The sequence below is a fragment of the Rhopalosiphum maidis genome, chromosome 1 (assembly GCF_003676215.2).
Source record: "Rhopalosiphum maidis isolate BTI-1 chromosome 1, ASM367621v3, whole genome shotgun sequence".
NCBI classification, from domain to species: domain Eukaryota; kingdom Metazoa; phylum Arthropoda; class Insecta; order Hemiptera; family Aphididae; genus Rhopalosiphum; species Rhopalosiphum maidis.
Window position 1 is genome coordinate 17,759,177 of NC_040877.1, and position 16,320 is coordinate 17,775,496.

The following is a 16,320-nucleotide window of genomic DNA, read 5'->3' on the forward strand; positions in this document are numbered from 1 at the left end:
CCCAGTAGGTTTTGGTTTAGGCTGATTAACGACACTGTTTTGTATTAGCTTTCTTCCGTATTTTTGGTGAGGAGTTAAAAAAAAAAACAAGCATACCACATTTTAGACGAATCATTTGGCTAATTCTTTTTACTCTCAGCTCCTCAGCTATAGAAGTTTTGGCTAACTTCCCGAATGGAAATCCGGCATTGCTGTCACGCGTCAGACATTTGGAAACAGCTGCATTCCAATGAATGCGAGAAAGGGAAAAAATAATTCTCAAAAGAAGTTTTTGGTCAAAGTTCGGAGACCAGTTAGTTGAACTAGCTATGATGGAAATCCGGGAATCGAGTTTTTGTTGAGCCAGTGAAATCCGTATACCCGGCTTATTCTTAAAAGAATAATATTATTATGAAATATCTTTTGCTTATATATATATTAGGAAATCGAGTGACTGAATATATGTTGTATATTGTTTCCCTAAGTACAACACAACATACATAATACAGAAAAACTAAAATAATGTGTGCCAAAAAATAAGCATTATCTTTTTTTAGCTTATTGATGTTTTTTAGTTTTAATAAAAAATCTCCATGCCCAGAATACTCCTAAATTATAATATCAATAATTTATGTCTAATACACATTAATAATATCAGTCAACAACCAAATTATACCTACTCAAAAATAATATTTACTTTTCTCATTACACATTAAATAAAAGTGTCATTACAAGCTACACACTTAATTAAATATATTTAGTTTCACAAAACAATAAATTAAGTTAAAAACTAATAAATTTGATGTAGATTTTTCATATATCACAAGTAAGTTAATTATTGAAGGAAATATATAATACATTTTTAAATTAACATATTTATTATTACCACCAATTAAATAACTTATGAAAAAGCGTGATGAAAAATTAATAAGATAGTATATCAACAAAAATTTTTATTGTAAATTGTAATTTCCCAATTATGAATCATTAATATAAAAACCACGAAATATTTTTAAGATGTCGTATTATTTGCAAATAACAAATAATACTGTATGATAATAACCATGAGTCTAATATGCGTATGTTTCTGACAGGTTCAATTCTAAAACTTAGAACCTAAACAATTTTAAACGCGAGCGCTTAAGTATTGTGCGTTAAGTAATGATCATAAAATATAAAATACAAACTTCAAATAATAATTGGTTTTCAACACGTACATTATTTTGATTTGTTTAGATTTAAAATGACTACTCTAACTAAAACATGCCGTCATTAATTTTTAAAGGCCAGACAATACCTATTATTATGTGTACTGTAGTTCGAACTGAACCGGATGACATTCATTAAAAGTTACTCGTGACAACGGACTGGATTTAATTTGAAAATTTTATTTGATATTCACAATAAAATCTTCTTTTTTCACTATATAAAATACATTTAACAAAGACTTTAATGTAAGCTCTTAAATATTTATATACCTAAACGTTTTTATTTTAAGAGCCGGGTTTTCTGTTTTGGAATTTTTTTAATAGATAGCTCAAATGTTATAATGCTAAAAAAACAAATGTCTATGCAAACAATTTATCAAATAAAAATTTCTTAAATTCTTAAAGTATGATAATAGATTTATTAATTTGCATTGATGTTTTAATTATTTTAGTGGTAAAAAATCTACAATAAAACAGAACATTTAAAACAAAATATCATTAACTTAAATCACAGTTATTATATTAAAATATTAAGGTATTAATCAAAATTCTTTAATCTAGAAGTCATATAAATATTGAATTCTTCATATTCACTTTAAGTTATTACACAAATCAAACATAATATTTTAAATAAATATTATTTGGTCAATACAATTTTACTTACACTTTTACAATTTTACCACCACCACATATAGAGTGACCTATTACAATGGATTGAAATTATAAAGAAAATAGTAACTTTTACATAAGACAAAACATATATTTAAATATTATAAATTACTGTTATTATACCATAAAAACTTTAAATTTAATGTATTGTGAAGTAACTTTTTAAATAAATCAACTCGGTGACAGTGTTTTCATTTATAACATTCACCAAGTCGTTTTGATTATTAGCTTTTGTTATTAATATATCACTCTTCTTCACAATTATTATTAATTACATTTTTAAAATAACTTTTTAAACTTCCAAATAATAATTACAATATAAACTATCATACATTTATAATATATTCCTATATTTATATTATTTCAGTACAAAAAAAAAATTTGAAAAAAAATACATAAATTAAATTTATTTTATTTATTTAAAAATATGCATGACAATATTATTTTTGGATTTACATTCCATAAAAGTAAATAATTTTTATTTTGAAATTAATGATTCCGTGTCTCTGTTAACTTGGTTAAGATAAAAGACCACTTAATCTCTATTATATAATGACTGTATATAGTACTATAGTAGTGTGTGTGTGTAAATTATACAGAAGGAACCTTCCATTTGGTTATTTTATGTTGATTATCAGTAGATGCTCATAAGACCACCGTCGCCGATACTATACCGACTTGGGTTGACCGTATGGAACCGACTATTTCGAATAATGTTTGTTCGACGGTCCAAAAACTACTATGACCCCCACTTGAAATGAATAAGTGAAAAAATAAAATAAATAACAAAACCGGTGAATTTGTGACTCTGCGTGGGAGTGAGTCTCACAAACAAGTGCAGTACAAACATAACGACTTCTGAAAAAATGTTTCATATATATTATATAAATACAAAATGTTTTATAAGTATATATACATGACGGGTAAAATAAGAGAAGTAGATGAATTCTATCTACGTATAATATATAATATGGTATATATGTAGTTATATAGCCAGAGTATTTGTGTTTTGTGTGTGCACAACGGTAATTTTGTCTGTCGAATATATGAAATGGACAAAATGGACTTTCTTTTGTTTTGACCATAAGATGAAACCGGAAACGTATTTTTATCTGGCCTATTACACGTCCGGTTCGGAAAGGTACATGAATCCGCATTTTACTCACTACCATTATTTACCCGCCATGGTCGTTTCTATATCTAGTTCAAAGTTCAAATTAGTTAGGTGTACTAAAGAACTCAACCATTTTCGATTATCGTAAAATGCGCAACCATGTTTTTTTATATATAAGTTAGTTCAGATAAATACTAAACAAAAATAAATATCAACACCACACAGTAAGTTATCAAGCCATTTAATATGGTATCTGCACCAATAAATTAAAAATGTAATGAAACAGTAATAATAATACCGATTGAAAGAAAACAAAAAAATCCAATATGACCTTTATAATAATAAAAGCCAATAAGAAATCTTTCGAATAACTTATTTAAGCATTCCAAAATTATTTTAGTATGAATCATAAAAAATTTATATCGTCATAATGACTTAGTATATTATAAGAAACGTATCAATAAATAAATTTTATTTATAAATCAATTGATAGTATAACCTATATGATTATTGTTTATAATATACATATATATATATATTAATTGTACGTGAGCTGTCCCATTATCGTAGAAACCACCACAAATGAGTTTTGAGAAAATTACGTAGTATAAGACATGTTTATGTTTTGAAATTTTATAAGGCAACTTTACGTAATATATCACATACTTGCGTATGCTTGTACAGAACGTGTACTATTTTTACAAATTATATATATATGTGTATTTCTACCTAACGCATCTAATGGAAAAATGTCATGAAAGAAAGGTTTCAGTAACTTATTATGTGAAAAAAAGAGAAAACAATTCATACAGCACGCCTATTATAGGTGTAACACCTACTCGTATTACACACGGTACGGTTAAAAAAAATACTTATCCGCTAAATTAATTGTAATTAAAACTACACGAGAGATAAAACGACTGTGATCGCGTGCGCGTAATACAACTCTCAACAGGAAATATCTACAGTTGCAGAACACTATCACACACATACATAAATATAATACTATAATATGCATATTGTGTGCACAGTTATCAAAGCTGAATGCAGTTGCGGTATCAGATTACACGAGTGGCTTATCGCGGGGGTGTTTTTCAAACGGCGAATAATAATAATTATTTTACGTCAAAATGGGTACAATACACAATGTACCAACACTATATTATATAGGTACACCTAATGATAAATAAAGTTTTTACCGGATTTCGGCATGCACCCGCTCCCTGGATTAATGAATACAGGAAAATTCGTCCTGACGGTCGTTTATCAGATAGGTACTCCATATATATATAATATGTAAAAAGGACAAATGAAATAACTAAAAATGCTGTCAGTGTATTTTATATTTAATACCTACTGAATTAATTTCACTGAAAAATGCAGCGATTAATATTTTTCACTTATATAATGTTTATACTTGTAAAATATATTAATGGACCGTAAAGTATATGCGATCTAAGTATACAAATTGAAGCTAGTAAGTGTTTAAAGATTTCATTAAAAAAAAAAAAAAAACTTAGTGGTTTAAGTAACAACCATTTATAACTTACTAAAGACTTAATTAATTTACAGTAAGATTTACAGTAGATTTAATTAATCATACATAACCACCAAAAGTTATGTGTGAATAAATGTTTTTAGTTTTGATATGAAACATGTAAGATATGTTAATACTTATAACACAGCGAGGGCAATAGAAAGTTCATATTCTACGAATATTCTAACATTGAAGATAATAAGAATTATTTTAATATGTCAAAATATATTGGGAAATATAAGTAATGTAAGTATTTATTATCCATAGAGAGTTTAATAGAAATAATTAACCATAGTTACAACTATTTTGTAACAAATAAATATATTATTTACAGAAGAAATACGTAACCAATGTATTTATAAAAAAAAAATCTAAACCTTAAATGATTAAAAATAATAATAACATAAAAAAAATATCTTTTTTAATAATTACAATAAAATATCAGTAATATAATTTAATTAGTTAATTTTTATTTTTTTTAATAACTTAGAGTTATGACTTTATGAGATATTTGTTATTATAGGTTCTAAAATAATATTATTTCTATATTTTGATTATTTTTTTACATTTAAAATACACTAACACTATATATTATTTAGCTGTAGCACAGAGAAATAATAAAAACAAAATATTTATTATTATATACCATAAATCAACAATACAAAATCGAACCAAGTAAAATTCCATTTAAATAAATAAATCACGCCACGATAATTTTCTTTTTTATACACATTATTATGTATAGTTAGGTTTAGTTGTTCAGGCCCATTACAACCTCCGCACAAAACATGTTAACAAGAAATGTAATGAGACGATAATTTTAGCAAGTTTGTGTTAATTTTTAACTCAATAACCTCCATAGTTGTTGGTTTTTATGATATGTTTTTATTATACGCAACAAAACATACGATAGCTTAAAAATATATTTAAAATAAACGATAAATGAATGTCATTATTTGAAAACTTAACCTAATTGTGTGAACTGGTATAGTATAGCATGACTAGAACAAAGTAATCGAGAAACGAGGGAAATCAAACTGTATTAAACATTCATAGACAACATTATGACGGATATATAAAAAAAAAATAATGGTTCCAATAAAGACATTCAATTTCAATAATCTAATAGATTATATTTTATGTATTATACTATTATATAAATAATTAAAGATAGGTATACAGAAATGAGCAAATAGGATTTCTTTTAAAATATTTACATCATCATACACATTTTATCGGGATCTAAATCAATTACATTGAGAAGGAAAATATATATTTTATTTTAAAGCCAAATAAGTAGTTATAAGTAAGTTGTAAATATGTATGTGATTAATTTATGGCATACGAAATACGAATATAATTATATTTTAAGTAGGTATATGTAGTAGTATACAATGTTATATACTGCAATGCAACAAACTTAATTGATTAAAAACATGCGATTCAAAAGTTTGGTTACGAAACCATAATGAACTATAAAATAATAATATTACATAAACATGTAAAGTCCTGTTGACTGTGACTATAAATGGACCTAATTTTAAAAACTGCGTACATAATAATATTATTACAGTATAATATATGTTGATAACATGGTAGTTGAAACGACCAAATATACCCCTATCGAGATTTACATAACTATTGAGTTTGTATAAACTCGACCGGTTACGGGAATCACCGATATTATATTTCAGTCGTATAATTATTGAATTTACTATTGGCCCATTATAAATAAAGCGGTCTCGACATAATAAGAGAGGGGTAGGAACAAAGCGGCAACATTTAGCACGACACTAAATTGAACCGTGAACATTGGCGTCTATACCGAACTAATAAGTCAAACAACAAGCGTATCAATCTCTACAGAAAACAAGTCCCCACACTATATCAGCAAACACGAGATAACTTTGGGACACGTGACCAATTTAGTTCGGTTGTCAGAGGAGGGCTGCTGTACAATGACCAGTCAATGGTTATCAACATATATAATATAATATCAATTACTACAATTCACGTTTAAAAATAAAAATCTGAGTAGAATATACAAGAAAAAATGAATTGACTGAAAAAAAGAACAGCGGTTATTATAAACAAATTTTAGGTTAAATTCACAAGTACTCATTAAAAGAACATTTAAAATAAAAAAAAATAGAAATAAATAAATAATAATAATAAAATCATTTTCAAGTTATTATATAACCAAGGCATATAAAAAACCCATCCAAAATCCGTTTTCCAAGTCATTAGGCTGGGTTCCGGATTAACAAAATTATCACGATTTCACATTATCTGATAGTAATTTGTATTATGCTCTTTCTTCTTATTATTATTAATTTTTTTTTTTTTTTGGGAACCCCTATTCACGCCACCCCCGTCGGATATTTATAATGAATCATTGTAGGGGCAAATCTATACAACAAAGATGGCAATTAGATCGGTAACCATGTCACCCTAGGGACCGAACAATCGATTGTAATGAACTCAAAATGGTTGTCTAAAAAAAAAACTTAAAAACTTAAATTTTTGTTTTTCTAATTGTATCCATATATTATGTATATTTATTATTTACTTACAAGTAGATAAAAGAGCGGGTTGTCAGAACCGATTAAACATTTGATTTATTCATACATCCTCAATTATAATAAGATATTATATAATATAACTGCGGTTGGAGGACTTGAAACCATCCTTCGTCTTGGTGTCAAAGCTATATAGAAAGAAATAGACGCAATCAGACACGCATTCGAATAGGAACAAAAGTTCGTGGTCAACGGACCGCGCCTCGAGTCTATACAACACATAAATGTCACCGTCAAGGACCAACCCGAATTTCGTTTATCAGCCCCGAAAAGCCTGGCACAGATTAAATTTGTTACCCTCTCGTTCATGGTCCGTTTAGCAGAAATACGATCTAATTTCTCGTCAAAGACTTTTTTTTTCAATTTCGGCTGTACTATCGGATTAACACAATGTGTTTTGGCGTGGAAGAGTCGTCGCTGATGATAATATTCCCCGCTGTTATACTTGCTATTATAGAGAACACACGCGATAGCGATGACAACGAGAGATCAATTTTTTTCGGCGCAGTGAATCATTTGAATCGAATATAATATGTCGTTATTCGAAACGAAGAGTGCAGCTGTCGCTACGAACCAGCTGATTCCTAATGCCGAATATACACGAAAAGAAAATATAACCTACAGCAGATGTCACACGACCGACGACGTCACTACTATAATATATCAATATATATATATAGGTAGGTATTACACGATTTAAATACAATGAAAACTATATTCGAAAAAAAAAAACAATTTTAGAAGTCAACACAAATCGGAATTTGTCACAAGCACGTGTTATATATTTCTAAACTAGCTGCATAGTTTTCCGATACATACGAGAAGGCGTAAGGAACAGGCTTTGTCGCCGCAGAGACTTTTAGGGCACATATTATTATTTTATATCGCCCACGCTGGACATACAAATATATAATATAAAGATGAGACACACCTTTTCACACATATATACAAACACCACGTGTTGCTTACTGCGGCTATCTATATGTTAAGTACACTCGGAATGCCAGCGGTACAGTATTTGAATTATTGCTGGTCTAATGAATCAGACACATGATTTATCGGTACAAGCCGATAATAATTGAACGCCGGCGTAAAAACGCAATTACTCAAAATAAGTAGCCACCTCAGTGCCCCATCCCACGCTCCCCCGTGGCATGGGGTCCACCTCGAGATGGTTTACGTATACGTTTATATATATATATAGCGATGTGAAACAATAATAATCGCTCTGTAAATCAATATATAATAATAATGCTATATATAAATGTTTAGATACGCTCAAACAACGAGAAGGATACTAATAATAATATAATACCCGTACTTCAACTTTATAATAATGGTACAAGTCCAACGAGTTTAACAATATTGAAAAACAATTTTTTTAATCTGACCTTTGAGTCCTTTAAAAACATTCGATGTTAAACAGATAACCGAGTGCATGGTAAACCTGCACGTTCACTACACGATGAAGGAACCAAACATTTGTCAGTGTTCGATATTTTAATAACCGAGCGTAGGTAACTATTACAAGATCACATCATTATGCGCATATTTCAAGTGCTAACTAGGTAGGTGGTGTCGGCTGTAATCACTTCTATTTATTGTTGAAATATATCCAAACTTTCTTAGGTCTATGCATAATTTATTTATTATAGTATTGTGTTTGTCTATTTCGACACAACAAATACCCATTAGTTCATAAAATAACGATAAAAACTACAATAATCGAAAACACTAACTTAATTTTTTCATAATTTAAAATACGCAATGATTAAAGAAATATTATAAATTTTAGAAAACCTATATAATAAAAATTTTGTGGATTTGTTTTATTTTAAATTACAAAAAAACCAATTTATTAATATTAATAAATAGTAAAAATAACCAAAAGCATTAAATTACTTAATATTTATAATAATTATAATACAAGCAAGCAGCTATTTTAATAATAATGATAGGTACTATAATATTGATAATAGTAGGTAGTTAATATTTAAAAACTTTTTTAATTACAGTATATTTTTTCAAAAACAAACCAATAAGTATGATTTACTGATTTTGGATTTAAATTATATCAAAGCAATGATATTTATTTTACAATAAAATATGAAAACAATGACTTTTATAAACGTTTCTATAGACAGAACAAAAGGTTTTTTTGTTGTTTTATTTATAGCTATCATCAAAAACCGTTTGGCGTGAAAACATCAACTCACAAAGATTGTGTATGCGAGGTTCAAGTTCAATTAATGCACAAGGTAGCAAAGGCTACGAAGCTATATATATGCTGTAACAAAAAGAGGGAGCCAGTTGCCCGGGCAACCGGAAAACTTCCCCCACAAAGCTTTCCGCGGCAGGTACCCAGCAACATCCCCATAGCTAGAGCGCTCACTCTCATTCTCTCTCTCTTTCTCTTTCCCTCGCAGATTTTGCCGTCAAAAGTGGTGATACCCACTTCACTGCACGTGTATGCACACACGATATACACCATCCATTACTCCGTTTCTCTTTTAATATAATAATACAGACGTACGTATGCCACAAACAGCAGGGAAGGACCGATGAATATTTCTTAATGGAATAGTATGCATACCAGTCATACCAAACGAGTTATGTTACTACAAAGAAACGTCAATTGTTTAAATAAAAATAAAAATAAGTATTTATATTTTCTTAATCTATATATGTTCGAGTGTATATAGTGACTAGAAATACATATTTGTCAGCATTGTAAATAGGTATATAACGAATCTGCGATTGAATATCTCATAATATGACTAACATTGAAACTAATATAACTATAATATACTAGCTGTTATTTACATTTTTATCGAAACATATTAAAATCAACAATAATATTATATTAAATGCCATTTTTTTGTAAATAAAAAAATATAAATACAATAACTACAAGTACACAACTGAAAATTAAACGAATTAAATTATTTTTGTTTCCAGGTTGATAGCTTTAATGAAGATGGCAGTACTTCAATTGACCTGTCGGTCAGACAGGTATATTATGTCCGTATATATATGCTTGAATCGTTCTCATTTTCCCCTTTTTGTTTTCCGGAAGGGCGATCATATCATACTCTGAAACGGATCCCCTCCTTATATATACGTACATAACTGTTGTAATTATTCAGGGCATCAAAAACTAACAAGAAACAAACTCTAAGAGATAAATTTATTTTGCATTACTAACATTCCCCCGTCGTATTTTACGGTATAAAAATAAAATTTAATTATAAATTATTTTACACAATATTTTAGTATTTAATAGAAATTTTTGTATGATATAAACATACTCACGACTCATAATACTTGATAAATGAGATTTAATATCAAGCAAACTACAAGTTTAAAATATAATTAAAATAGTAAAACCTAAAATTTATACTTAATTAAGATTGTCTCATAAAACGCCTTTGAAGGGAAAATAATATTGGATAAATTTCAAAACTAATTAAATATTTATATTGTATAAATGTATAAAATACAAAATTACATCGCAAGTATAAACTGTTTTATTTAATTTTTTTACCTAATATTATGTATTCAAATCTAACTATATAAGTGAATACTTTATTTTAGTTTATTTAAAAATTTAAAGTCATTGAATCATGTATACTTTTTTATTAATACTTATATTAATAATAAAGCATATTTTTTTTGTGAATAGAATTCCAATGCAACTTTAGAAGATTTTATTTATACACGAATGCACTTTAGCTATTTTAATTTAATTAAACATCAAATATTACAAATAAGTTATAAAATGAATTTCTTCATTTTAAAAATGTATATAATAATTTAAAATTAAGAACAAATTATTTTACACAGTTTAACAAAAATTCAAAAATATTTTTTGAATTTATTTATTTTATTTTACTAAATTAAATTGTATTTATTTTAAAACAATTCTTATAAAATAAGCTTAATATATTATTATTATTTATAGATTATTATTCTTTAACACACTATTCATTTTTATTTAACATGTTTAAGTTTAAAAACTATGAAATCAGAATTGATTAAATTCTTAACGTTATTTTTAGAAAAAATAAATTGAAAAATTGGTTATGACACTTCACAATACCACAAACCATTATAATGTATGTGTATCTCTCATATATCAAACATGTGTCCGAAAAAAATCAATTTCCCGAGAAATTTTCACAGAATTGAGAAAAACGGGGAAAAATCACAAAATAATTGAAACCATCTTTTCTTACTGATACATCATTAATCATCTACTACATGCATTCTCCCTCTCTCTCTTTCTTTCTTTTTTTTCTTTCTCACCTGGCAACGGGGTTAGAGAGATAAGCGTCCTATATTATTTTTTTTTCCACTTTGAACACGATTGAGGAATACACATAGTACCACATAAAGGATAGCATAAACGTGCAACAAAGGGGAAGACTACAGCAGCCTTAATTAGATATTTTCTAGGGAGCTGAGATCATTGGAAAATAAATTAGCTGAACACTGAGGGGGTGAAACGTATTTCGCTATGCGAGCGCGGGAAAAACTTGCAGCTTGAACTCATAGACTAATCGCGAATCGCACAAAGTGACACATGGAAATATATATATATTATAGGTATGTATATTAGGTACTAGTTATGTATGTATAACCCACGAATTAATGTCGTATACGCATAATTGGATTTGATAGATCTGTCTGTCGATCGAATTAACGATGAATTGGTGATTTTAACGTGCACATAGGATAATGGACGTCATGTTCAACCACTGTTCCCTCAACCAACCGCGGGCCCTCCCTTACGAAAGGGACATAGTAACTCGTACTCACGGTGGACATGTCGTGCATGCCAATCAATGAACGATGGGTACAAAGTCAAATACGATTATATGTATAATTATATGTACGCGTATTACGCGAAAACTCTGTTTATTATAGTGCGTGTATATAAGTTTTATCCCCAACGTATTGTTTAAATATCGTTTTATATAGTTCTACTATAAGTGAATATAATACTTTGATGATTCACTTAAACTTTCAACGAATTACCCGTTATTTGAAAACGTAAGACTATGGATCTAACATCTAGAATTATTTTTGTATACCTCCCTCCCCCCGACCATTATTTAAATATAAACGAAAAAAGAAACACATTGAGATTGGTCATTATTGAATTTTAATCTTGCTTATACTATCACGGATATATTGTATTAATTAAACTAATTCAGTATTGTTTAAGTTTCATTATTTTAAAATTATATAGTTCATACAATTATGTAATGACACGTATTAAGTGTTTTTAAATAAATAAATTCTAAAGACAGGATCATTTTAGGCAAGCAGTCATATAAGATACGATCTTTATTCTCAATAATATTGAATACCTAAGGTACAGTTAAGGTACGTGTAGTTGATAAACATAAAAAGTAAAAATTATTTTATTTATTGAAAACAATTTTTATATTTTAATCCGTTAAAATATTTGCAAGTATATAAACAATACATTATGAAATAGCATTTCCCGTTAGCACTTTCTAAAATTAAAAAACAACAAATTCTATTTTTGAAATGACGCACCAAATCATTTTAAAAAGTGATTTCAAAATTATAGTAAAAGTTTTTTTTTTTTAATAACTACTGTTTTTCTAAAAAATATTATTTTCTTTAGACAACAAATATATTATAGTGACATGTTCTCCTTCACATAAAATCTACAAGTCACAAAAAGTTTAGCATTCTGGTATTGGTAGGTTCAACTGAGGTCGCCTTTATGTATGCTACAGGCGGCTGTCTTTTGGACTGTAAAAAGCGAATTTCACTAAGCGAAAGGAAAAGGGGAGCAAAAAGTTTGTGTCGTAAAAAGAGTGGAAAGGAGTTGCGTCCACAAAGGGTGACTCGTTCATAAAAATCCGGGAGCGCGTGTAAATAAAAGACATAAAGTCATAAAAAAGACATATCCAACGAAATTAAGACCAACGTTCGTACAGACTTGCCATATTTATGTTATAAATCTCGTTTAATTTATACACTTCCCACGAAGTATACGATTTACGAAAACAAAACTTAAGTTGTATTTAATTATATGATACTAGATACTTCCGTAATCTATTTTACTATGTTGAAGCAATGATATAACATGAAGTCAAAAATTTTATAATAGCAACTACAATTTTTATTTTATTTTTATAACATAAAAATTGTTTTTTACCTACCAAAAAAAATTCAACAAATTTTAATTTTAGATAAATCAAATTATACTTTCATATATATATATATATATGATTGTGGATGCAACATAATTCATTTTTATCTTTTTTTTTTAACAATAGCTATTATTCCAATTAAAAAAAATGATTTAACGATTTAATAATAATGATTGTAATATCTAACACGTATTAATCAAAATTAAAAATAAATTACCTCATAAATTAAGTATTTATATTACTCAATATATGGGTTATCAAATTCATACTATTCTTTTTTTAAACTTTAAAATTTTATAAAAACCTCATATTTATAATTATTTATAATGAGTAAAAATATATTATAGCAAGAACGAATAAGCCATATGTTCTATGATAATTTATATGGTATGTAATATTATGAACATAATTATATAATGTTTATATGCACGGTATTAGTATCGGGCGTGTTCGCATTTTTAACACCTATTATAACGTGAGTTGCGCCTAAACATAAAATTGTTCGTTAAATTAATTAATATAATATAGTATATTGAGAGTAAACGTTTTTTTCGTCATACACTTTCTCATGGCTTACACTAGCCGTTTTTTTCTATGAAATAAAAATAAATTACATATAAAATTACCTGCTACTTGAAGAGTTGCGTTTCGGCTTACTTCTATACCAGCTACGTTTTTAGCAACACACCAATAAACGCCACTGTCTTGTTCCTTTTTATTGTGCGCCACTCGCAAGAAAAATAAAGAACCGTCTGATAGGATCACTTTCTGCGAAGACCTAGCTCCATTATCACCACCTCCACCAGCCGCCACACCATTTGGTGGGATTTTTAACAATTCGCCGTCTTTATACCATTCGATTGTCGGCTCTGGTCGGCCTTCAGCCTTACACCCCAAAGTGATCGGCTCATTTTTCGGTACAGTTATATCCGTAGGATGCTCGGTGATTCTAGGTTTTCTATATTGTCCTAAAAAAGCAAACAAATCCATATTAAAATTTAACTTATATTATATACATCATATCTTAAACAAATACAATTAAACGGGAATATTAAAAAAATAATGATAAAATTAAGAACGTATGTTAAAGTTATACTAAAACACACTTAAATAAAAATGTAACTGTGCAAGTATTTTTCAAGGTTTAATTTGTGAAATTATTGGAGTTTTTAACTCTAATTTACAATAAATATTTCAATTGATAATAAAATGTATCTATGTATAATGATATTACACTAAATACCATTATTTTTAATACATTGTTTGTCGACTACTAACATTTAAAAAAATTGTTGTTGAAGAATTATCGGTAAATTGAGAAATTACTTAACTCGTGCAAAAAGTTTATAATATTATTTTTGTAAGCAATACTGTGCCATATTGTTCTTTCAGCTAATTTTAGATTTAATCCATCTTGTTGCCAAGTAAACTATAGGTTTATAAGTATACAGTTTGGCCGGTTTGGGTATTTAATTAATTAATTCCAATAGCGATAAAAGTATAATATCTGCAACAAAGCCACTCGAGAACATCTAGCGATGAGCAATAATACGATATACGAGCCGTTAAGATATAATGCCCTGGTAACTCGAGAGGAATATTATACTGTAATTAATAGGAACTATTAAAAACCACAGCGAGCACATACATAGGTTGTAAATTTCGCAATAGGCCTTCATCCGATACCATCATACTCGGCACATTATAACATACGTTTATTGTTTAATATATTCCTAGATAGTTAGAAAATTAAATTCTGTTTTTTTCCATGAAAAAAATAATGTTAATAAAATAAAAGTCTCTTAGTAAATATAAGGGCCTATAATATATTAGTGATTAATAAACACAGTAAGTATGATTTTATATAGAATATTTTTATAATCACATATTTAAATTTTAGATATCGAAATATTTGAATATATTGACTGAATATAATATTTATTTTATTTTCGTTATTATGCTGAAAATGTAAATAAAAAATACATTTAGATAGGTAAACCTATAATAAAATCAATAATCGGTTAACTAAAATCGAATTCTGAACATTATATTATAACAAACACATCTGAAGAGGAAAACGACTAAAGAAGCCGCAGGCATATATTATATAGAGATATACTCAACCGCTTAGTAATCGGCTAGGCTAATCATGTGCACGAATCATCAGAAATCTATAGTATAACATATATTACATATTTGCAGTCACATTAAATACACTTTGATATTGCAAACCGCATATTTACCACTCGAGAAAACATCGTTGCGAATATTGCCGGTCGCTGTAGACTCACTGGTGTACTTATTCAGATATACCTACATTATATTATATTCGAAAGTTCAAAACGTTTGATATATCCAGCCTGTAGTAAAGTTCAGAACGGCGGTAACAGCTGCTACTGTAACGAATTTATTCCCTCGAAAAATAAAAACCGATCGTAACTTAAATATTGAATATTAAAATATAATGTTGACGTCACTTATTAGAACCAGATTCGTTTAGTTTCAACTGGTTATGAACATAGCTATTTTTATATTGAATAGTTGTGAAAGGTATGGTTATGATAATTTGCAATGTATACAGTTGCACAAATACGTTTTTGATCTCTGAAAATGTATTATTAAAAACGAGCATGCTATATAGTAAACAGGCATAAATTAAGTAATAAACTATAATAATATATTATTTAATATTCTATATAAATAAATTAAATTAACTTATACGAGCTTTATAACCAACGTCGCGAATGTATCAATCGGATTTGATAAGCGTAACAAGGTCATCAAAAGCAGAGATGTAATTTTCAAAAGTAATTCTGAAGGAACACTATAAACACTCGATTTCTAGACACAATTCATAATCCTCTCAAATCGTTATAAAGACGTCACTGCAGTGTGTATCATCGTTAGACCGTTTACGAGTCTCATCAAACATTAAACAAAACCGTATAAAATCTAATTTCCGTTGAAGATTATATTTTATAGTCATGAGATACTTATCCGATGAAAAATTATAATGTCAACAAACATTTTTGTTAAAACTTTA

General features: G+C 28.0%; 1 protein-coding gene across 1 annotated transcript in view; it reads right to left on the bottom strand.

The window, feature by feature from the left end:
* LOC113549584 (roundabout homolog 2) overlaps positions 1 to 16,320 on the bottom strand; it is a 156,678-nt gene that overhangs the window by 82,562 nt on the left and 57,796 nt on the right. The window contains exon 2 of the mRNA XM_026950963.1: positions 13,904 to 14,245. Within this exon, the coding sequence (XP_026806764.1) occupies positions 13,904 to 14,245 (342 nt within the window). The remainder of the gene's footprint in view (positions 1 to 13,903; positions 14,246 to 16,320) is intronic.